A 23,789-nucleotide genomic window follows, 5' to 3' on the forward strand; every position below is an offset into this window, starting at 1 on the left:
TGGACTTCTAGTAGTTCCTAGAAGAGCAAAGTCCACTAAAGGTGGTAGAACATTCTCACATTTAGCTCCTAAACTCTTGAATAGTCTTCCTGACAGTGTTCGGGGCTCAGACACACTCTCCCAGTTTAAGTGCAGATTAAAGGCGTATCTTTTCAGCGAGTTCTACACATAACACACATCACATCATAACCTTGTGCTCCAGAACATCTGATCATATGCACATTATCAACTTGTGCTGTTAATATCATGAACAGCAGCTACGCTAATTCCTCTCCACTGCTTCTCTTTCTCTCCCCATCCCGAGTCATCCTGAGGTTGCTCCAGCCCCAGTCACGTCCCACCTCGTGAAGACTGTGGACTTTTAAATAAGTGGATGCCCACAAACATCCAGAACCATCTAGAGACGTACAAGGGCCATTTGGATTCCTCTTTATGTAGTGTTTGGATGTGGGACCTCTTCGAAATTTCAAAGGATCTGGCATGAAGAAGCTGGTGTTGGATGATGATCTCAAATGTTGAGCTATTTTTTACTGAGTTGCTCAGTAGCTCCTGGTCTATAAAGTCAACTGACTGTATAAGACTGTAGAAAGAACATTATTCATAATCACACACTCCGGTGCTCATGTTAGTACTCACTCTCTGGGGTTTTGTATTGTTTTTGAAGAGTTATAATCATACTCTTTATATCAGCCAAATGAGAACGGGTTCCCCTTTTGAGTCTGGTTCCTCTTAAAGTTTCTTCCTCGTTTATCTCGGGGAGATTTTCCTTGCTGCAGGAAGGTGTTCCACTAGGTTTTGTGGAGGCCTGGGGTGCAGTCAGCGTTTACATTCATCACGTTCAATAGTGGTTGATTTCAGAGCTCTATAGCAGGAGATCACTCCAAACCCATGGAAAGCATATCCTCATGGAGCACAAACAGGTTTGGGTCTCCTACTTCAAAAGGAAAACTCTTCCTTAAATTTTAAAGGATATTTACGAGTACGTCATTTCCAGTATTTATCATGGTGCCCTCATGGACTGAAGATGACGTGGAAGTGTGGAAAAGGTGGCGTTTAAAATAAACAAAAAAAACACGTGGATTGTTGCTTTACCAAAAACACAGTCGCTTGGTCAGTTTTGATATGCAATGTTTTGTTCTCACGTCCTTTCGATAGCTGTAGTGTTTGATCAAGTCAGCAGTGGCAGGAGAGGGAAGTATTTTTCCAGTTAAATAATGAACACCCAGCCCAAAAGGGGTTTTGGTCCAGTTTCAATCCACATTAGTTGTAGTGGTATTTACAGTGCATTCTGAATGTTTTCAGACACCCTTCACTTGGATTGGGGGATTTTCCATCAATCTTCAGGGCCAATACTCTCAAGGTGGGTCAGTGTCGTTGGACAGCGACTTTAAGGTCTCTCTAGAGATGTTCCATAGGGTTCAGGTCAAGTCAACTCTAGAAGTTGTCCCTAAGCTACTACTGTGTCATCTTGGCTGTGTTTAAGGTTGTTGTCATGTAAAAAGGTGAACCTCAGTGGCCTGGACTGAGGTCATGAGCGCTGTGGAACAGGTTTTTATTGAGGATATCTCTGTACTTTGCTCCATTTAGCTTTCCCTCAACCTTGACCAGTAGCCAAGTCCATGCTGAAAAAAACACTCCCACCATCATGCTTCACTTTTTGGATGGTTCTGCACAGATAACGAGTGGTGCCTGATTTCGGTTAGAATTGAGACCAAACATTCAAATCTTGGTTTCATCAAACCACAGAATATTATTCTTCACGATCTGAGAGTCCTTCAAGTGCCTGTCGGCAAACATCAAGCAGGCTTTCTATAGGGAGAGGAGAGGAGAGGCTTCCGTCTAGCCACTTTGCCATCAAGCCCAGACTGGTGAACGGCTGCTTCAATTATGTTTCTCCTTCTGGAACTTTGTCCCAACTCCGCAAAGGATCTCCAAAGCTCAGCCAAGGTCTTCAGGTTCTTGGTCACCTCTCTTACTAAGCCCCTTCTCTCTGAGAATTATGGAGGCCACTGTGCTTCTGGGACTCTTCATTTATTGTAGCCTTCCACAGATCTGTGAATTGCAACGATCCTGTCTCTGAGCTCTGCATGCAGTTGCTTTGACCTCATTATTTGGTTCTTGCTCTGATCTGCATTGTCAGATGGGAGGCCTCCAGTCAAGGTGTAGACACATCTCAGCGACAATCAAGAGAAATGGGAGGCACCTGAGATCAATTTCAAGTGTTGTTGCAAAATTGTTGCAATTCTGAAATTGAAGGGGGTCTGAATACCTTTTAAATGCACTGTATGTGGAGTCCAGAAGAAAAAGGAAGAGAATTACAGACCACATTTTCGATAAGACGAACACAAAAAAAGAGATGAAAGTTCACTGAAGAAAAGAACGAGTAATAGATTACAGACGGAATTCGAAGGTAATCATACACTCTAAACCCTAACACACGTCCATACTGGAGGCAGTGAGGAGCCCTTGCATTCCTGAGGACAAGCCTCAACCTCTGGGAGAAATAAATCACTCCCCGAGACAAAGAGACGACTCAGGACTGTGCAGCCGGCTTCGATTTAACATCACGATGCCATTTAAACCAGCAGACTAACAGCGTGAGTGGGACAGATTTTTTCTCTGGTGTCAGGAGTGTAATTGTAGACGTCCAATAAAAAAAATGAAAAAACGGTGGCGAATAATGATCTGAGCATGTGGTAGTGAGGGAACGTACCTCGCACTGGTTGGTGAGTTTGGTGGAGGTGATATCCAGCTGTTGATACTGCTCTTTCAGCTTGGAGAACTCGGCCTCCAGGCGAGTCTGCTCCAGTTTGGCGGCATTCAGCTGGCTCTTCAGGTTTTTGTGGTCGGCCTGCAGCCCCTCGTTATCTTTCAGCAGCTGCTGGTAGGTCGTGTTTAACCTTTGAAGAGGAAAAAAGCGAGGGAAATAAAATGTTGCGAGGAATTCCTTTGGAGGAGAAGAGGGATAGAACAAAGCACTGTTATCAGATCATATACGAGGTGGTATCAAAAAGTTTCAAGACCCGCTATGTTCACAAGAAAGTACGATCACCTTCAAAATAGTTCCTTCTAACAACAATACAGTGCTCCCAGCGTTTCTGCCACTTCTGGAATGTGTCCTGGAAGTCTTCTTTTCAAAGCTTGTCAAGCCCCTTCTGCAATTTGTGCTGAATCTCCGCAACAGTGTCCAAACGGCAAGCTCTGAGTTGGATCTTTATCCTCGGGAAAAGGGCGAAGGACACAGGAACCAAATCGGCAAGTGGGGTGCGTCACGGTCACGTGGATTGTTCTCCAACGAGTTGCCAAACGGTTTAAAAATGTTTTGGGGTTGAGCTCGTCGAAGGTCTGCAGAATTTCGAGTTTGCTTTTTGCTCTAACTTGCTCGAAATGAAATCGCAGACGTGGTAACGCACTCAGAACAGCACCAGTTACACCATTAGTCTCAAAACTTTTTGATACCACCGCGAATACAAGAAACCAGTTATTATACAGAAACTATTATTTATTATTTATCAGTGAAATAATTTCAATTAAAATTAAACCCACTTGTCATTTTCTTCCTTTAGTTTGTGATACTCAGCTGCTGTAGCCTGGTGCTTCTGGTTCTCAGACAGCATCTTCTCCTGCTCAGCTTTCAAAACCTTCTCAAGCTCTTCCAGCTGTGCCTTCTGCTTCAACAGCTGGTTATACCTGGACACAACACAATCATACAATAAATCACAAAACAATAAAATCTTGTATATTTTCTATACAGCTTTTCCGTTGTTTTTTTTGTACCTGTCCTCCAGGTCTCGGTGCTGCACTTCCAGGTTCTTGTGTGCGCTCTTCAGCCCCCCGTGTTTGCCAATCAGTGCCTCGTACTCGGCTGCCTGGCGCTCGTGCAGAGCCGCAAGCTTCTCATGGTCCCTCAGGAGCAGCTCGTAGGTGGACCGTAGCTCCTCGCGGTCCCGCACAGCGCCATCCCGCTCAGTCTCTGCGCTGCACTGCTGACCCTGGAGCTGGGCGTTCTGGGCTACGAGCGCAGAGCTCTGCGAGTTCAGAGTCGAGTTCTCCACCTGAGGAACAGCCAGGAAATCATGGAAGTGTGTTAACATGGACTATAACTTAAACATGGAGCATGGAACCCTGAAACCCAACAATGTCACTCTGAGTAGATCATCAGTTTATGGTGATTGATTTGTTGATGATTCAATACATTTTATTTCACAAAAAAAGATGCATGAAAATAAACAACAGTGAATAATTTGGATTATTCAGTAGCTACAGCAAGATATTCAGGATTATTCAGTAGCTAAAGTGAGGTATTTAGGATTATTCAGTAGCTACAGTGAGATATTCAGGATTATTCAGTAGCTACAGTGAGAAAAGCTGGTGAATTATCTGAATTATTGACTTTTTTATTACTGAAAGAGAATTATTCTGTAACATCAGCAAATTACATGGTAAGAAGAGCATAGTTTCAAAAACTCTGGTAAAAGTATTCAAAAGAAAGTGTGTGGATTATTGAGAACGGTGGTGAATTATCTGGTAGCAGCTGGTTACCTCAGTGAATTATTCGGTATTTGGCCTTTATCCAGAGCAATTTACAGTCATCGCAGTTATACAGCTGAGCAGTTGGGGATTAAAGGAATTTAAGGGTGGTGCTGGGATTTGAACCAATGAACTTCTGATCAGAAGTCCAACATCTTATTCACTGAGCAACCACTTCACTATTCGGTAAATGCCACAAATCATTCAACAACCACAAGGAATTATATGCAAATTATGACAAATTCATCAATAAATGCAGTACGTCACTCAGTTACTTCTTGCAGTGTATCGTCTATGTTCCCGTCTGTTTTGATTTGGTTTGCATTAAAAACGATTACACACATAATCCATATGGACAGAAACCCCCTAAACCCACTGTGGGTTAAACCATCTGCCACTTAATCTGATATTGACTGAAAAAAAAGTCTTGCGAGGACCCTGGAAACGACACGCAAGCGCATCCAGGTTTACGAGTGACCTACATTTCACTCAATCTCCTGTCTGATCTTAATCCTGTGCCAGGTCCTCTTTATTTTTAAATCGGTTATCGCAAACACACATTTCCACACAACTCAGATTGTGGCCATCAGGGCCAAGTCCTCCTCTGCTAGCCGAAGAATAGCTGACTCAGGTGTTAGTCTAATTTTAGCCATTAAAAATAATACATTATCCCTAATAGTCAATTCTACTTATTTCATAGCGTTTCTCTAGCAGTGTAATATTCGGTTAGAGATTCTATCCAATCAGATTTCAGCCGTCAAATCACATGTTGCTGGGGTCAAAATGAACTGAACTTTGCAGGTGTTCTATTGATACAAATCCACGTTGCTTGAACCAATCGGATTGGACATGCCGACTCCTGGCCCTATAGCAGGTGTACAATAACGTTAACGTTTTCACGTACTTCAATCGGACATTTCACAATGACTGACCGAGGAGAAGAAATCGATTTGGACGCAGAGACACCAAGGACATTTGCACAATAGAGTTTTCCAAGAAAAGCTGGACATCGTGAGGAAAGTTCTGGCAAAACAGTTCGAAAGAGTTGTAAAGCTTTTTCATTTAGACTTTTGTGTTTTGTTTCCCGTCATTTCAAATCTCCGGGAAAACTGTGATGCACGGAAAAGTCGGGGTCATTTTATGAGGGTGATATCGATGCTTCTGCTGGAGATGACGCATGCAATTGTGGCTACAGTGAAAGGAGACTTGTGTTGAATTGTGTTAATTAGGTTTTGTGTGTGTGTTTCAGTTTGTAGCGTTCAGTTACCTGGAGTTTCGCGTTCTGAGTCTGTAGCGTGGTGTTGTTCTCCTGCAGCGAGGCGGCCTGTCTCTGCAGAGCGAGGATCTGAGCCTGGAGGTTGCTGCTCTGAGTCTCCAGCTGTTTCAGTTGCGTACGCAATGCCTGCTTCTCTGCCTGAAGAGTGGCATTCTGGGAGAAGAAACAAAAATGCATGCTTGAGAAAATGCATACACAAAAGTGAAGGAAGTGAAAAAAGTGCCTGGTGATTTCCGCTGAAATTTTTTGACTGTTCCGCTTTAATTTCACAAAGCAGGTAGTCACTTACGTTCCTCTCCACCTCGATGAGTCGATCTTTGACCTTCAGGAGCTCTCGAGTGGCCTCGTGACTCTCCTTCTCCCACTTACTGGTGCTCTGAGAGTCGTCCCCACCTCTTGAGGGCGAGCTGTGCACCATGCGCTCCTCCTCTTCCCTCTGCCGGAGAGCCTCGTAGTTCTTCTTCACCTGATGGACATGAAGTAGGGTTCAGGTCAGACTCACTATGTTCTCATCTAAGACTTAATGCGATTTAGATTTGCCTCTAAAGCAAGAGTTGAGGAATCCGCACCGTTTTGAGTTCCTGTCGGAGCTGCTGGTTGAGGTTGGAGGACTCCTGAAGTCTGGCCTCCAGGGCGGCGATCTTCTCCTCTTTGATCTCCAGCGAGGACTTTAGCGTGGACTCCAGCTTCGACTCAAGCAGCTTAAACCTGAATAATGCATCGAGATTTTTACTGGATTTGTGACATGTGAATAAAAACAGCACCTAATACACCTGTATACCAAGTGTGTGTGTGTGTGTGTGTGTGTGTGTGTGTGTGTGTGTGTTGTAGTGTGTACCTGTACACCGTGTGTGTGTGTGTGTGTGTGTGTTGTAGTGTGTACCTGTACACCATATGTGTGTTGTGTATTGTGTACCTGTACGCTGTGTGTGTGGGTACTGTGTATCTGTACACCATGTGTGTGTATTGTATTGTGTACCTGTACACCAGGTGTGTGTGTATATTGTATTTTGTACCTGTACACCATTTGTGTGTGTGTGTGTGTGTGTGTGTGTGTGTGTGTGTGTGTGTGTGTTTACTGGATTGTGTACCTGTACACTGTGTGTGTGTGTGTGTGTGTGTGTGTGTGTGTGTGTGTGTGTGTGTGTGTGTGTGTGTGTGTGTATTGTATTGTGTACCCGTACATTTGGTGTGTATTGCATGTGTCTCACCTTGCAGCAGAGCTCTGTTCATCGTGCAGCAGTCCTTCTTTATTCAGGCCCATCTTCTCCAGCTCATGAGTCAGCTTCTCTAGATCATTGTTGGTCTGCTGGTTCTTCAGTTTTTCGTTTACCAGCTCCTGGGCCAGGTCAGGGTTGAGCAGAAATCAGAACTCATGAACAACATGAACAACAGGAAAACCACTAATCAAAGGTCAAATACAAATTCAAAGGTTTATACAAATCCAAACGATTAGAACTTGCGAAAGAAACAACCAGAACCTAAGTATTGGGAGACCTGACTTTTACAGCCATATGAGATTCTTCCATCAAACTGTTACCACAAACCTGGAGGTACACAATTGTAAAGCGGTAGCTCGAAATTTTGCCTTCACTAGAACTAGGAGATCTAGGATGATGATTTGATTTTCATGGGTTGGAATGGAAGCTCTACTGCTATAGACCTCTAAACCCACTCAGTTGGCTTTACTTGACTTTACTAATGCCCTTGTGGCTGAATAAATCTTCACAAACCTCCACAAAATCTGGTGGAACATCTTCCCAAAAGAGTGGAGGTTATTATACCAGCAAATGGAGACTAAATGTGGAATGGGATGTTCAAAAAGCACAAAAACTCATGGTCAGGTGTCTACAAACTTGTCGTTATAATTGTAGGTGGAGACCAGACATAAACCAAAACAAAATTTTAGACGCGTAACAACGTGTGAACTTGCAAATCTTTTTTCCATACCTCTCTCAACATGACCAGGGTCTTCTTGCCAATGGAGGCCTGCTTCACCAGCTCCTTGTTGTCCCTCTCGAGATCTTTGACGCGGTTGTAGGAATCGCTCAGAGTGCTCACCTCCTTGCTCAGAGCGCGATTTTCCTTCTCAAGCTGCGAGATCCTCTGGCTGTCATCGTCTAACTTGGAGTCTCTGATCTCAGCCTGCTGCCGCAGCCTCTTGTTCTCCTTCTCCAGCTGCTTCTTGTCTTTCTCCAGCTGTGAGCTTTCTTGCTCCAGCACCTTGTTCTCTTGTTCCAGCTGTTCCAGACGCTTGCTGGAAATTTTCAGCTCCTCCAGGTTTCTCTGGAGGCTCTGGTTCTCGCTCTCCAGATCCTGAAGCTCTCCTTCCAGCTGCTGGATTTTACGCCCACTGTTCTCCAGGGCTTTCTGGAGACGCTGGTTCTCCGAGTCCAGACCTTGGTAGCTGAGTTCCAGGCGTTCTGTTTTCTTAGACGATGCTTTGAGCAGCTCCAGGTTTCTCTGCAGCTGATTCTTCTCGCTGTCCAGCTCACGGTTTTCCTGCTCCAGACGAGCCACTTTGGCACCCGCGGACCTCAGAGTACCGGCTGTGCGCCGCAGCTCCAAGTTCTCCTCGTCAAGTTGGGTATTCTCTTTCTCCAACGCTTCCAGCTGCAGAGAGGCGTTCCTCAATCCATCGATCTTCTTCTTTAACCTCCTGCTCTCGGCCTCAAGCTCAGTGTTCTCCTTTTCCAAGGCGTCCACCTTCTCGCAGGTGATCCCGAGGCTTGCGATGCGTTTCTGCAGAGCCTCATTCTCACGCTCCAAGCGCTGGACATCGGCTTCGAGCTCTTCAGCTTTCTCGCCTTTCTCCTTGTAGTACTCCAGGTCTTTGCGGAGCTGCTTGCGCTCGAACTCGAGCTTGTTCAGTTTGCCACTGGTCTCTTTGATCGACTCGTGAAGGACACGGTTCTCCTTCTCTACGTCTTTGACCCTGGCTTCGGCGCTGATTTGGGAACGCTGCCTGAGAGACGTGATGGTCTGGGTCAAGTGCTCGTTCTCCTGCTCCAACCACTTCACCTAAACGGTGATAAACAGATTTAGGGAGGAAAAAATAAAAATTGGGCCAAAAAATTCTGCTTTGCTGTTTTTTGGTAGATTTCATTTGGAAAGCAAAACGTCAAATTAACATCTGCATCTACCAGGGGTGTGATGATACCCAAAATTCAGTCACGCAAAAAAGAAATGCAAAACAAATTGAATTGCTTGTATTTTTTTTTTTTTTTTTTTTTTATTAACGCAGTTTATTTTTATTAAAATTTGTGAACAAAGTTTACACTTTAAAACTATTTTAAATAAAATGCCTGCTTGGTTTAATAATATTCTATAATAAATAAAATATATAAGATTAAATTACACTTTTTAGTATATAGATTAAATTGAGTCATTGATCAAATTCGGTGTACCTGTCTCTCCGAGTTCTCAGTCAGCGTCTCCAGGGTTTTCTGCAACTGTGCTTTCTCCTTCATCAGGTCCGAGCTTAGGGTCTCAGCGCTGCGCAGACTCTCCCTGTCCGACTGCGCTTCGTTCTCCAGCTGCCCCAACTGCGCATACACACGAACACACCTTGACATGACAACGTAAAGCCTATTGTGTTACACACATCTGTAAACAGGGGTGCAGCTGTGGGGTTTCTCTCTAATCAAAAGGGGGGCGAATCTGACAGGGATAATAAACCCCTTTACACCCTTTCTTGCTCGCACTCGTTTATTCAGGATAGGACGGGGCGGGACCGAGTGTCTGCGTTGTCGCTCAAGTGACAAACGCTGCCCTTAAACACGTCTCCGGGCTCATTTTCAGCTCTTTAAATAAACTCAAACATGCAATTACGGGGCATTGTGCAGCGTAAAACCCGTCCCACACGTCCAAAACCCAGACCTTTGGGTCTCCTCTTTATTTTTCAACAACCAAACCACAACTATTACTCTTCTAACCTTCTGACTGAGCCTCAGGTTCTCCTTTTCAGCCTTGACGAGGCGGGTGCTGGCCTCGCCCCGGCCCTTCAGCTCCTCCACGGTCTTCAGAAGCGCCTGGTTCTCCATTTCCAGCTTCAGGAGGCGGCTGGAGGTCATCTCGTTTACCTCGTGGCCCAGGGACTTCTGAGGAACTGCAGGGAAAACGAGTATTAAAGCGTAAAATCGATTTTCCTGCTCCGTCATCATAGGAAGTTTGTCTGAGAGCAGCTTTATAGCCCTTAGCGAGGAAGTGATTAAATATTGAGAATGTGATAATGGCAGTGATTTTGTTTCACTGGATAATAATAAACACATTGAAAGTAGCTAAAAGTTGAATGTTTGATTCCTTTTATATGACAGACAATGATTATAAATCCGTATTTACACCGACAGGCATAACTTTATGACCACCTGCCTAATATCGTGTTCGTCCCCAAAAACACTCGTGACCCATCGATCATTAACACCATGAACTTCTTCAGCAGTTTGAGCTACAGGAGCTCATCTGTTGGTTTGGACCACACGGACCAGCCTTCGCTGCCCACGTGCATCAATGAGCCTCGGCCGCCAACGACCCTGTCGCCGGTTCACCACTGTTCCTTCATTGGAGAACTAATAGATACTGACCACTGCAGACCAGGAACATCCCACCAGAGCTGCAGTTTTGGAGATGCTCTGACCCAGTCGTCTATCACAATTTGAGCTCAAAACCTTACATTTGCCCATTTTTCCTGCTGCCAACACATCAACTTTAAGGATAACATTTTTACTTGCTGCCTAATAAATCCCACCCACAAGAGTACAAATTACTGGAGTAAATTGAACGTTGTGGAACAACATCAGTTGTTACCAGTGGTCAGAGCCAGAAATCACCGACTTACATTTTATTATGCAGTAATACCTCGTTAATTAGTTCCGGAACTTTTAGCGAGTACTGAAACCGACGAGTAACAAACAAGTAGGTATTAGCATTTTGAAAAACTTTAGCCCCAATGATCTCAGACCTCACAAACCCACTGTAGAGCAAAAGCATCCGTACCGTTGGTGACCTCGGGGGTGGTTTTGGAAAGCTGCTCCAGCTCCCAGCCGAGGTGCAGAGACTCGTCCATGCTCTGTTTCTGAGCCATCTCCAGCGTCAGGTTCTCCTCCAGGAGCTCTTCTATACGCTTTCTGTCCATGTCTCGCTCCTAGCAAACACAAACCCAATGTAATTAGGATCAAACCCTTTGTTTTAGAGAAGGCATAACAATTGCATTGTAAAATACAAACATTTACCATCTCCATGTCATGAATTTTGGCTTTGAACTGCAGATTCTCCTTCTCGAGCTCGTGCAGTTTGTCCGAGCGAGCCCTGGAGCCTTCCAGCTGATCCTCCAACATGCTCTTCGTCTCCAGCAGGATCTGATTGTCCTCTTTGAGCTCCTATGGGGCGTACAATGCGTACGTTAAGAACTTTTGGAGCTGTGGATGAACAACAGAACCCGACCGGACGCATGCCATTGTAGCACGTTTCTTTTTTTTTTCCTACCTCAACCCTGGCTTTGTAAAATTCGATGTCATGGAGACGCTCTTTATAACGTCCCACTTCGCTCTCCAGCTTGTCCACTCGGATCGCCTTTTCTCTCAGAGCGTCCAGCTCATCGCGGTAGGCCCGTGCAGAGCGTGCATCAGATAGCAACTGAAGATTCTGAACACACACACACACACACACACACACACACACACACACACGGTATAAGATTACTGGGACCCTCTGAGTCCCTGTCCACAAAATCAGCTCCATGAAGATATGCTTTACACAGGAGGGAGTAAAAGATCTTGAGTGGCCTGCTTTAGAGGTCTGATCATTGGAATTAATTGGAATGCTGACAAAAGTTTGTGGACACCTGACCGTAACACTGGTATATACGTATGCTTCTTTCTGAAGATCCCATTCCACATTCGTTGTTCATTCACTTTTCTGGGAAGATATTCCACTAGATTTTGGAATGTGCTTGTGTGACACTTGTGCGAAGGTGTTCAATAGCTTTGGAGCTCGATAGCAGATCTTATAGTCCAACCCATGTGAAGCAGATCTTAATGAAGCTGGCTTTGTGCACAGTGGCACTGCCATGGTGGAACAGGTTTAGTTTTATTCTACCACATCCGATCCACATCTACTCCTATACATTTGTGCTCCTCCAAATTTGTCTGGGGAAGAACCGTATGTCTGGAAAAAGTCAGGTGACCCAATCCAGGTGTCCAAATAGTGTATATACACACTCTACAGTGTATAATGCTACATTTTTCATTCATTCATTAAAATCAATTTGACCATTTTAAAGTACCAGAGTTAAAATTTGCCAAGAAAGGCTAACCCCCCCACCCCCCCCCACCCCCAAAAAGGACATTTTTAGTTTTAATAATTCTCTTTATATGTCAATCGGGTGTTAATCTGAAGTTCTCAGTTCGATGGAGCACATGTTCACAGTTCGATGGGGTTGTGGGTTTTTTTTGTTTTTTTTTTACCTCCTGCTGAAACCTTTTCAGCTCTTTCTCCAGGTTCTCCAGCTCCTGCCGGCAGTCCAGCAACTGCTCGCTTTTCTCTTCACTGCAACACACACAAACAAATGATCATTTACCAGCAGTTCCATCTCAGCACACAAGGCGTAATAAAAACCCCTTCTTAAAACCAGTCACATGAATATGACTTCCTTCGAAGAAATCAATGTGTTTAGTAAATACATTTTCTCCTCCTCCTGGTGTTACAATTAGGAAAAGATTGCTGTTTAATATCCACATTAGGGCTCTGACTGCTCCCCTCCCCTCGTCTCAATGAGGGGAAAAAAAGAAAAAAAGAAACGAACGCTCTGAGGGCATGCAAATCTGCAACGGTCTCCTCTGAACGGAAAGAACACACACTCTTCTCACATAACCGTCTCTCCCTGAGCCATCCGGCCCACTACATTTGAATAAGGAAGACCGCAATAATAATAATAATGAGTTAGTTTGGGGTCCGTGTGCTCACTGTGGCAGCAAATGGAGAAAAGGTGAAGCTGCAGGAAACTTCCTGATGTTTTAAAGCCGCATTTCTGGCACTGATGTAACCAAACTAGTTCTTGCAAATCATGAGCAGATGCTATACTACATAACACCCTCTTTTTATCTTCTTTCAGCATGATGCACTATTTGGACAAAAGTATTGGGACTTTTTAAGCCATGTGTGGTCCTTCCTCTAACTGTTACCACAAAGTAGGCAAACGATTGTTTAAAAAGTCTTTGGATGCAGTAGCATGGAATTTTCGCCTAACTCGACGCAAACCTGCTCCAGTATGAAGCCACAAAAAACAGATCCATGAAGATATGCATTCCATGGGTTGGAAGATGTAAAGGATGTCATGCTATAGAACCCCATTGAACGTTGTTGGGATGTGGTTTTACACTAACTGCACCCTGGGACCCTCCTCACCTCACCTACATCAGTATCTGACTTTTCTAACACCCCTATGGCTTAATGAATCTCTCAGAAAATATAGTGGAACATCTTCCCGGAAGAATGGAGGTCATGATAACAGCAGATTGGGGACTAAATGTGAAATAGGGTGTTCAAAATCTACATACTGTCCATTTCAACCTTAGGCAAGAAAACAAATCCTGACTGAATTGCAAGAGAAACGGTTGCCAAGTCTCCTAAAAAGCAGCAGAGGTGGAAATGTGCAGCGATAAAACCAGCAGTTGTGTGCTCTAATAAAATCTCTGTAAGTAGGCCAAAGACGTTTGAAGAATATCAGGGTACACGAGATTATCTTGTGATCTGGGTCGAATCCCCAAGGCATCTGACCCGCCGCCTGTCCGCCGCACAGACGTTTATCACCGTGTCACGGCCTCGTGTAAAGAAAAACAAGCCGTGTCTGGCCTCATGTGATAACCGCGACGTGTCTCACATGCGCCGTATGAAAACTTCCTGATCGGCTGCACTTCACTCAACTTCCTCCCGTTTCGAAACCGCTTCTCCATCCAAGTGACCACTACTTCCAAATCCCTCCCGCTGTGCATTGTCTCTTGAGGTTAATGCGCTTTTAAGGAGGAAGTTCAATTATTTACAAGGTTAAAAAAACCATAGCAACGACTATGGATTCCAGGACCTTGCAGAGGAAGTGTGTTAAAAAGCACGGTTCATCATTTGCCTTTAGCATGAATTTCAGTACGAGTTGTGAGTCAGGACGAGGAATTTTGATGATGATGATTAAACACAGTGGCTTGTGCAAGTTCTATTGTGCTGTGTCACAAGGGTTCAATCCTATACACATTTTTTTATAGGGAAATTAAGAAACTGTTTTTGGTGGTTGTCAGAGAACATCCTGTTTCTACTGCTCAGGACGTTCAAGGCTGTAGTGGTTTTATCTGACAAATCCTTTCAATCATAGGGTTCAACAATGTTGCACCAGTTCTGTCTCATTCCAGAAAAACAAAAAAATTATCTCAAGTCCATAAGAATATCTAGATCATCTTCTGAATCCACATGAATACAATGAACCTCAAAAGCATATGGTTTTTGAGAGATACATTCATGTAATAAACTTGGTCATTGAATGGTATGATTTCCAAACAAACCAGAACCAAACGAATAAAGAAATTTAAAGACTTGATATCCATTGAAAAATCCTCCCTCAGCATAAAGAACACACTCTTTACATGCTCTGAGCATCCAGACAGTTCGTTTCTCGAAACATTCACCTGAAATACATTGCGGTGCCTAAGGAGTTCTAGGGATTTATTTACGATCCAGTTCATCCCAGAGCAGTTCGATAGGAATCCGGTGCGGTGACTGGGCAGGCCGTTCCATAGATAGATACCACTCCAGACGACTGTTTGCTCTCTAAATAACGCTTACAGAGCATGGACGTAGTCTCGGTACTCTTCATCGTCTCGTTGTACTGTGAAGTCACTTCCAATGAGCCGCAGTCCAGACGAAATTGCATGGCATTGGTTGAAGTATGGAATGGTAGAATTGTTGCTTCAGGATTCCTTTCACCCCATTGGAATAGGTCTCCAACCTTTCCTGTTTTAAAACAACCCCAAACCCTCTACCACCATATTCGACTGTGGGGGTGAGGCAGTGTGATCATATCTTCTCTTCTGTTCTCCATCTTACACTGGTAATGTTTTTCTGGTAGACATAAAAATGTCAAACTTTTTTTTTCGATTCATTCACTGTCCAGTTCTTGTGTGTTTTTGCCTTTTAGAAAGTTGTTGTGTAGAATTGAAAAAGGAACATGTGTCTCATAAACCACAGAAGACAAGGTGTTTCCACACTTATGACAGGAACTGTATGTTATGCAAAAACTAGCCAAGCTACTCCTTAACAATCTGATTAAGACATTGAGTACTGTCAATACTCTACAGTTAGAGGGTCTTTGTAATCTGGAAATAAGTGTTTAAAAACTTCTGGATTTATAACAGGAATCTTGGGAAATGTTTTGTGATCGGATTCCTAAAAAAAGACGAATAACAGGATTTAAATTCGGGACTCACAGCTCCTGGCGGAAGCGTCGGATCTTGGCTTTGGCGTCCGCCAGTTCGACGCTGAGGTGCTGCCTGCTCTCGGTGCGCCGCATGCTGGGCGAGTCGCTGGGAGACTGAGCACAGGGCGGAGGAGGTGGAGGTGGACACTGACCGCAGTCTCGCTCCTGGGTCAGCTCCACGATGGTCTGCGGAACAGAGACGCGAAAAAGTCAACACTATTCACACAAGGAAAAATGATTCGGATGGGTTTATGAGCCATTTGTGATTACATGTGCAAGAATATATAATGTCCTACATCACAATATCGATACCTCGTAAGGAGACGAGAAACACAAAGCCGGAGCTGTTTATAGTTCAGTCAAATGTTCAAGCAGCGTTCAGTCCGCTCCGGAGAGAGGAACCAGATTAAGGTCAGGATTTCATTTTAATTTTAGGTATTCATTAAGTAGAAACCGAGGACAGAGGAGAAATCTCGGAAAATGAGGTCACATTTCAACACATTAGTAGAACGGGTTCCTGGGGTTCAAACTTGGTCTAGATCTAGGCTTCATAATCGTGTAGAACATCCTGAAAATTATAGAATGACCAATTCATGTGTGAGGATGAAGAAACTATGTGTATATGGTGTTTTAATGAATAGAGGAGGATCCTGGGAATGCTTGAGAAGCTACGGGGGCTCAAGGTCAGGACTGCAGCGAATCACGGCTTCCTAGAATTCCACCAATCTCTATTTAAGCTCTAGGTGCTCTCAACCAATTACCATCCAGGATTAATACACAGCTCGAGCCAATCAGCATTCGAGGTTTTATTTTCACGGGCTGAGAGAAGAATTTTAGTAACAATCGTACCTCGAGCTGCTCATCCCTCTCGTCGACCAGTTGTCTAAGATGGAAAGCCAAGTTTCTGGAGAGCGAGTCTAGGTCCTCGGGAGGAGAATCGCCCCCCTCCAGCCACTGCAGGTCCAGAACGTTCTCCTGATTGTGAGTGACCTGCGAATTAAATGCACACACTAGACTCAATTTGTCTGCCCTACGTTTTTGGAAGTACAGCTTTTCATCACTGTTTGCGTCGTACCTCCTGAATGTGAGACGCGATGGCTGCCTTGGTGTCAAAATCCAGCGTCTGGATCCTCTCGATGTACTCCTCCTTTTCTTCGCACTGTAAAGGAACAGAGAAGTGAATCCCAGGAGAGAATCTGCAAGCCATTTCAGACGCAAATAACAACGATCAGGCATAACATTATGACCACCCATCAGGCATGTGTTGGTGCCAAAACAGTCCAGACCGGTCGAGCATTAACAGCATTAACTTCTTCAGCAATTTGGAGCTCGTCTGTTCAATCGGACCACACGGATCAGCCTTCCCCTCCCCATGTGCATCTATGAACCATGGCTGCCCAAGACCCTGTCGCCCTTCCTTGTAGCACTTTTGATAGACCCTGACCACTGCAGAGCGGAAACATCCCACAAGTGCTGCAGTTTTGGAGATGCTCCAAACTCGCTCAAATCCTTATGCCCATTTTTCCTTTTACAGGAGCAGGATGTGCTTTACGTCTGATTTGATCCAATCATACCTTTATATTCAGATACCACGTTATGCCCTTTATGCCCTTGCCCTGGTATCATGACAACCAAAATGTGTGGGTGGAGCTTAAAATTTCAGACCATTGAATGGTAAACAGAGTTATTTATAGTTATGGCATCTGGCAGACGCCTTTATCCAGAGCGACTACAACTGAGCAGTTGAGGGTTAAGGGCCTTGTTTAGGGACCCAGCAGAGGCAGGGCTGGGATTTGACCTTATGACCTTCCGATCCAGAGTCCAATGCCTTAACCACTAAACTTCTACATCTATAATCAAAATCACTTCAAATCAGAAAACAACTTCACATTAACTTTTTTGCCCTACATGGGGATTAACATATAGCTTCCTATTGCCCTTATTAGTAAATATCTATTTAAATATATACTTTAATACTAGGGTTATACTAGGGATTAAATGAAAGTATTGGCACCCCTTGGTTTATGTCTGGTGTTTGTGTGTGCAGGATTAACCCCATCCTCCTACAGAGCAGACCGCTCCTTGCCCAGAGCTAATCTTGGCTCCTGGCCAGCGGATGCCACCTGTCAGGCTCATGGCATTATCGCCTACTTCTCTTTTTTACAATCTGGAGTCTCTACCAGCTGCACAGACACTGTAAATTATGACAAAGATATGTGTGTGTTTGTATTTATATGTGCTTGTGTGTGTCTGTACCTGGACAGCACATCCTAGCAACAGCAACAGCAGCTTCTTCACCTCAGCAAGCCCTTGTTCTGAAAGCAAAGAAACCACATTGTCATAAAACATGTACACATGTACACCTGTTGAGCAGAAACACTTTGATGCAATAAAAAAAAACAAAAAAAAACATAATCCTCAGCCCCTCAGCACACCCCAGACTGTGGGAAGCCAAGATGAGGCGCAAGGCAGCTGTTAAGGGGAGATGAACTGTTAACACGCCAGAATTAAGAAGGGAAAAGCAGGTGGTTCATCCAACTGGGCTGCTTGGCACCGACGTTCCCGCTGAACCAGACGAGGGGAGGGGCTTAATCTAAGAAAAACAAACATACGGGCTGTTTAACGAGCGTGAAAAGTACTACTGCGAGGAGTCGGCCGGGACACCACGACAACCTCCTGCGCGTTTGAAGCAAAATAAAGCCCGCACGAGGATCGGATTTCTCGTACACACGGCGTATGAAATCTAAGCTTTAGTGTGTTGATATTTCCTGAGCTTCTAACAGGATGTGCACTTCGAGTTGGCCCAGATTTATGCATCACCACCGAGTCGGGCTTCTGGTCACACACACATGATCGACATCATCCTAAAGACTTCACGGTTATTGAGAAAACGTCGCGGTTATAGAAAAATGACCGCTGTTTATTGTACTGTTTATTTATATTCTTATTGTTTACTCATCTGTCATTATTTAATTATATCTAACATATATACTAGCCTTACCAAACTGGACATATAAGCAAATATGTTACATTGTTAGTCATAAAAGGTTTACTCTAATCTAATCTAATCTAATTAAGAAGTATAGGAGTTATTACACATTCCTCCCTGAAGTATATATTTACTACAACAGGATTCCATTTTTGCATTGATCTCATTATTTGCATTGATCCCGCCTATTATAGCTAGAGTATTTTTTTTCAAGTTAAACAGGATTGGTCCACCTGTCAAATGTGTGGAAACACCTGGTATTTTATGGTCTTTAAGACACATACATGTTCCTTCTGTTTCTAGAGTATAAACTAGGTAAAAGGGAAACAGAAAAAACTGGACAGCGAATGAGTGCCAGGAAGTTCTATGGAGTTTAAATGGGACATTTCTGTCTTTAGTAGAAGAACTTGACTGCGGATCATCGGAACTGAAGCGTACATCCAAACAGCCAGCCAGCCAGTCTGTCTGTCTGTCTGTCTGTCTGTCTGTCTGTCTGTCTGTCTGTCTGTCTGTCTGTCTGTCTGTCTGTCTATATAAATTCTGTCTGTCTATATAAATTCTGTCTGTCTGTCTGCATGTCTATCTATCTAGAGTTTGTCTGTCTGTCTGCATGTCTATCTATCTAGAGTTTGTCTGTCTATCTATCTAGAGTCTGACTGTCTGTCTATCTATCTGGAGTCTGTCTGTCTGTCTATCTAGAGTCTGTCTGTCTGTCTATCTAGAGTCTGTCTGTCTAGAGTCTGTCTGTCTGTCTAGAGTCTGTCTGTCTGTCTAGAGTCTGTCTGTCTGTCTAGAGTCTGTCTGTCTGTCTGTCTATCTAGAGTCTGTCTGTCTGTCTGTCTGTCTGTCTATCTAGAGTCTGTCTGTCTGTCTGTCTGTCTATCTAGAGTCTGTCTGTCTGTCTGTCTGTCTGTCTGTCTGTCTGTCTGTCTGTCTGTCTATCTAGAGTCTGTCTGTCTGTCTATCTAGAGTCTGTCTGTCTGTCTATCTAGAGTCTGTCTGTCTGTCTGTCTGTCTAGAGTCTGTCTGTCTGTCTATCTAGAGTCTGTCTGTCTGTCTGTCTGTCTATCTAGAGTCTGTCTGTCTGTCTGTCTGTCTGTCTGTCTGTCTAGAGTCAGTCTGTCTGTCTGTCTGTCTAGAGTCAGTCTGTCTGTCTGTCTATCTAGAGTCAGTCTGTCTGTCTGTCTATCTAGAGTCAGTCTGTCTGTCTGTCTATCTAGAGTCAGTCTGTCTGTCTGTCTATCTAGAGTCAGTCTGTCTGTCTGTCTAGAGTCAGTCTGTCTGTCTGTCTGTCTAGAGTCAGTCTGTCTGTCTGTCTGTCTATCTAGAGTCTGTCTGTCTGTCTGTCTATCTAGAGTCTGTCTGTCTGTCTGTCTGTCTGTCTGTCTGTCTGTCTGTCTATCTAGAGTCAGTCTGTCTGTCTGTCTGTCTATCTAGAGTCAGTCAGTCTGTCTGTCTGTCTGTCTGTCGAATGGTCTGCCCAGTCACTGCACCTAATTCCTATTCTAATGATCTTAAATCTATTTGCTCCAAGATGAACTGAATCATATAGAAATCTTTAATAAAGAACATTTCTGGCAGGTTTTCCGAGAGGCACAGATAAATGATATTTCAGATGAATGTTCGGAGAACTGTTGGTCAGATTGTGTAAAGCTGGTAATTCATGCTAAGGAATGGATTTTTCAATGCAAATAAAGTGGAAAAAACTTTTAGCAGTCACTCTAAGACCATCTCCTGGACAAATTTTCTATACTAACCAGGTTCCAGGGCATTACACTGATTAGAAGAAAGGGGGTGGGGCTTGTACGATCAATTGACTTGATCGTACACACTAGATTGGGCATTAAACCCATTAGGAATTCTGTTTACGTGATTATGGAAATTATCCACGAAAACGCACACCGAGCTGCAAACGAGTGCTGCAGGATCAACACGTTATACGGAATCAAAGAAACGCGATGCCAGTTAGTCAAGCTGAAGTATCCACATGAGCTCTCCCTACAGGAAATGCTTTTTCCTTCCTTTTTCTTAATCATAAAAAGATAAACTTGCTTTCTCTCGCTCTTACAAACAAACTCCTGGATCCTGAAATGGAAATTCCTACTGGTTTCAAATCAGGTCCGCTGTATTTGCACATCAATTATTCAAGGCCACTTGGAGGAGCGATAGAGTGAAGGAGAAGGACGATAGGAAACATCGCTCTATCCACACCCCCAAATCCGGTATTACACAGTTCTTAACCTCTTCTGCCATCATCCTGACAGGAAACTAGAGGTCACAGGGACCCTGCCAAACCTCCAGCAGTTCCTCTTAACAATGTGTGGTGTGCAGGAAGAGGAAACATCTTCTCCTGATGGACGATGAAGCTTCATACTGACTCAGAGTGGTTTCCTGTAGAGGTGCTGGATGATGTCACCGATGATCGCTTCCGGTTTGGGGCTTTGACACATCCAGCATGACGTTATATGTTTGAACAATGAAGCTACGATCACTTATTGCACTCATAGCTGTGATCGTTGGCTTGTTCACCATTTTCCTTTGGTGAATCAACATATGCACTGCAAAAACTCCTCATCTTGTCAAGACATCAATTCTCATTTTTAATAATTAGACTAAATCGACTGCTGGGACTAAGTGTTTTCTTATTTCAAGAATATTCACCAAGTATCATTTTCTCACTGCACTGGCAGATCATTTGACTTGTTTTGAGTCTGTATTTTCTTAAATCCTGCATTTATTTCTTATATCTAGACAGCAATTTTTGCAGTGTGGCCAATAGACTAGTTTATAGCCTGCAATGCGTGTTATACACGATATGTTTCATTCTGCTCACGTGTTTGTTGTCTCCTCTAGCTACTAGTGGTATACACAATCACTATGATTTTCAATAATTTTGTGTGACAAACAGTAACATCTGTTAGCTTGTAGATAAAAGAAACGTTTAATGGACTGGTTCGAGAAATAGTGTATATTATATAGTGTAACGCTAATATGAGCATTTTCTCACACACTCCACTATGCTAACATCCTAACAACCTGCTGCTAAACTGCAGCTGTCCTGACACGTCCGCCAGGTCCTCCAGCTGTCCCCGGTTACAATAGCTGATCTGAGCAGCTGTCAAGGACGTATCTAAGCGCTGAGAGAGTCGGTATAACCTGGTCTGAGTGAGTGCAACTTGAGACAGAATGGTGACCTGTTTTTTTATGAAGACTGAAAAAAAGAGAGAGAGAGAAAACAGTAAGACAGCAGTGGTCAAGGTGAAGCGAGGGAATAGCGGATAGTGTTAGCGTAAGAAAGAGAAATCCATGAGCAAGAAAGCAACAGAAAAACTGTGTGGAAAAAGAAACCAAGAGCAATACAGCAAACAGTCCGTGTTGCGATACGCTGCTGTAATAATGATGTTTAAAAACAAATTTTGGCTCAAAATATTATATCAAAATACGCTGAATTATTTGAGAGTGTGGGATTCTTGAACAACTGGGATGTAAAACAACTGATCAACCATTAACTCAAAATCCATCAGCGGCTTTATCCAACATTCTGGCTTCGCTCCAAGAAGCTCAAATGGATCAGTAGGTGCTTTTTTAATAGCAACAAGAGAGAGACAGGAAATAGGAGACTCCCATATGTCCTCTTCTTACAGTCTTATGCAAAGCACAATATTTCCGGAAACTCAATCATCTCTCCGTTAGAAAAGGCAACTCTTCTAGGTTCTGGGATAAATTATTTTAATTGCTACACTAGAAAGGGAGTCATTGTCTGTTTTTTGTGTATGGATAAGAAACGTAAAAAAAAAAAAGCCCTTCTCGCCAATTTTCTGCTTTCAATATTACATCGAAAAAGGACTGAAGGCATCGTAATTTACATTTAGTTTTCCGATGGCTAATAAAAACACTCCGAGCACAGAGACTGACGAGGAGAGACTAGCTAATCGTTTTCCTCCCCGTATCTTTCTGATGTGAACTGAAACGAGTGACTACAGAGAGACTCTAAACTAGACAAAGAACGAGTGAAAGACGAGAGAGAGAGAGAGAGAGAGAGAGAGAGAGAGAGAGAGAGAGAGAGAGAGAGAGAGAGAGAGAGAGAGGTTGTGTAGCCTGAGGTGAATTGGTGTTTAGCTGATAACGGGCCCCATCCCCCCATCCAGCTCTAATGACTGCGTAATAAAAAACACATGGCTGAACAGTTCCACATGAAGCGACCGCTGCTTTCCTGTGGCTCACTGTGAAGTACTGAATCATTAAATACTGAGGTACTCGGATAATGAAGTTTTCAGTAATGAAGCGTTGAAGTACCAAGGCCATACTGATTTCTATGAGGTACTGAGGCACTGATGTGATGAGATATTGATGTAATGAGGTACTGAGGCACTGATGCGATGAGATATTGATGTAATGAGGTACTGAGGCACTGATGCGATGAGATATTGATGTAATGAGGTACTGAGGCACTGATGCGATGAGATATTGATGTAATGAGGTACTGAGGCACTCATGTGATGAGATATTGATGTAATGAGGTACTGAGGCACTGATGCGATGAGATATTGATGTAATGAGGTACTGAGGCACTGATGCGATGAGATATTGATGTAATGAGGTACTGAGGCACTGATGCGATGAGATATTGATGTAATGAGGTACTGAGGCACTGATGCGATGAGATATTGATGTAATGAGGTACTGAGGCACTGATGCAATGAGATATTGATGTAATGAGGTACTGAGGCACTGATGTGATGAGATATTGATGTAATGAGGTACTGAGGCACTGATGCGATGAGATATTGATGTAATGAGGTACTGAGGCACTCATGTGATGAGATATTGATGTAATGAGGTACTGAGGCACTGATGCGATGAGATATTGATGTAATGAGGTACTGAGGCACTCATGTGATGAGATATTGATGTAATGAGGTACTGAGGCACTGATGCGATGAGATATTGATGTAATGAGGTACTGAGGCACTGATGCGATGAGATATTGATGTAATGAGGTACTGAGGCACTGATGCGATGAGATATTGATGTAATGAGGTACTGAGGCACTGATGCAATGAGATATTGATGTAATGAGGTACTGAGGCACTGATGTGATGAGATATTGATGTAATGAGGTACTGAGGCACTGATGTGATAAGATATTGATGTAATGAGGTACTGACGCACTGATGTGATAAGATATTGATGTAATGCGGTACTGAGGCACTGATGTGATAAAATATTGATGTAATGAGGTACTGAGGCACTGATGTGATGAGATATTGATGTAATGGGGTACTGAGGCAATGGGATACTGAGGCACCAAGATACTTAGGGACTCAGACATTGATGCAAGAAGGTAATGAGTCACTGAAATAATGATGTACTGATATATTAAGAGAGACAGAGGTATTTGTGTAATGAGGCATTGCGGTACAAGTTCTGGGGTAATGAGACACTGATGTACCACAATAGAAAGGTATGAAATTTATATAAATCTGACACTGAGATATTGATATACTGATATAAAGGGATGTGAAGGTACTAGG

General features: G+C 43.6%; 2 protein-coding genes across 7 annotated transcripts in view; one reads left to right on the forward strand and one right to left on the reverse strand.

The window, feature by feature from the left end:
- fhdc1 (FH2 domain containing 1) overlaps positions 1 to 23,789 on the forward strand; it is a 106,059-nt gene that overhangs the window by 63,134 nt on the left and 19,136 nt on the right. The gene's annotated exons all lie outside the window — the stretch shown is intronic.
- Positions 1 to 23,789, reverse strand: part of ccdc88ab (coiled-coil domain containing 88Ab) — a 59,834-nt gene that overhangs the window by 11,351 nt on the left and 24,694 nt on the right. For all 6 annotated transcript variants that reach the window (XM_083532279.1, XM_083532278.1, XM_083532275.1 and 3 more), the window contains 18 exons: positions 17,523 to 17,581; positions 16,342 to 16,425; positions 16,116 to 16,256; positions 15,277 to 15,452; positions 12,271 to 12,352; positions 11,291 to 11,449; positions 11,038 to 11,184; positions 10,802 to 10,949; positions 9,742 to 9,914; positions 9,214 to 9,351; positions 7,757 to 8,827; positions 7,018 to 7,145; positions 6,376 to 6,514; positions 6,096 to 6,272; positions 5,798 to 5,959; positions 3,778 to 4,055; positions 3,547 to 3,690; positions 2,714 to 2,900 (listed from right to left, as the gene is read on the reverse strand). In XM_083532279.1, coding sequence (XP_083388405.1) covers positions 2,714 to 2,900; positions 3,547 to 3,690; positions 3,778 to 4,055; positions 5,798 to 5,959; positions 6,096 to 6,272; positions 6,376 to 6,514; positions 7,018 to 7,145; positions 7,757 to 8,827; positions 9,214 to 9,351; positions 9,742 to 9,914; positions 10,802 to 10,949; positions 11,038 to 11,184; positions 11,291 to 11,449; positions 12,271 to 12,352; positions 15,277 to 15,452; positions 16,116 to 16,256; positions 16,342 to 16,425; positions 17,523 to 17,581 — 3,593 coding nt within the window. The remainder of the gene's footprint in view (positions 1 to 2,713; positions 2,901 to 3,546; positions 3,691 to 3,777; positions 4,056 to 5,797; positions 5,960 to 6,095; positions 6,273 to 6,375; positions 6,515 to 7,017; positions 7,146 to 7,756; positions 8,828 to 9,213; positions 9,352 to 9,741; positions 9,915 to 10,801; positions 10,950 to 11,037; positions 11,185 to 11,290; positions 11,450 to 12,270; positions 12,353 to 15,276; positions 15,453 to 16,115; positions 16,257 to 16,341; positions 16,426 to 17,522; positions 17,582 to 23,789) is intronic.

The sequence above is a fragment of the Silurus aristotelis genome (assembly GCF_946808225.1).
Source record: "Silurus aristotelis genome assembly, chromosome: 27".
Classification (NCBI taxonomy): Eukaryota; Metazoa; Chordata; class Actinopteri; order Siluriformes; family Siluridae; genus Silurus; species Silurus aristotelis.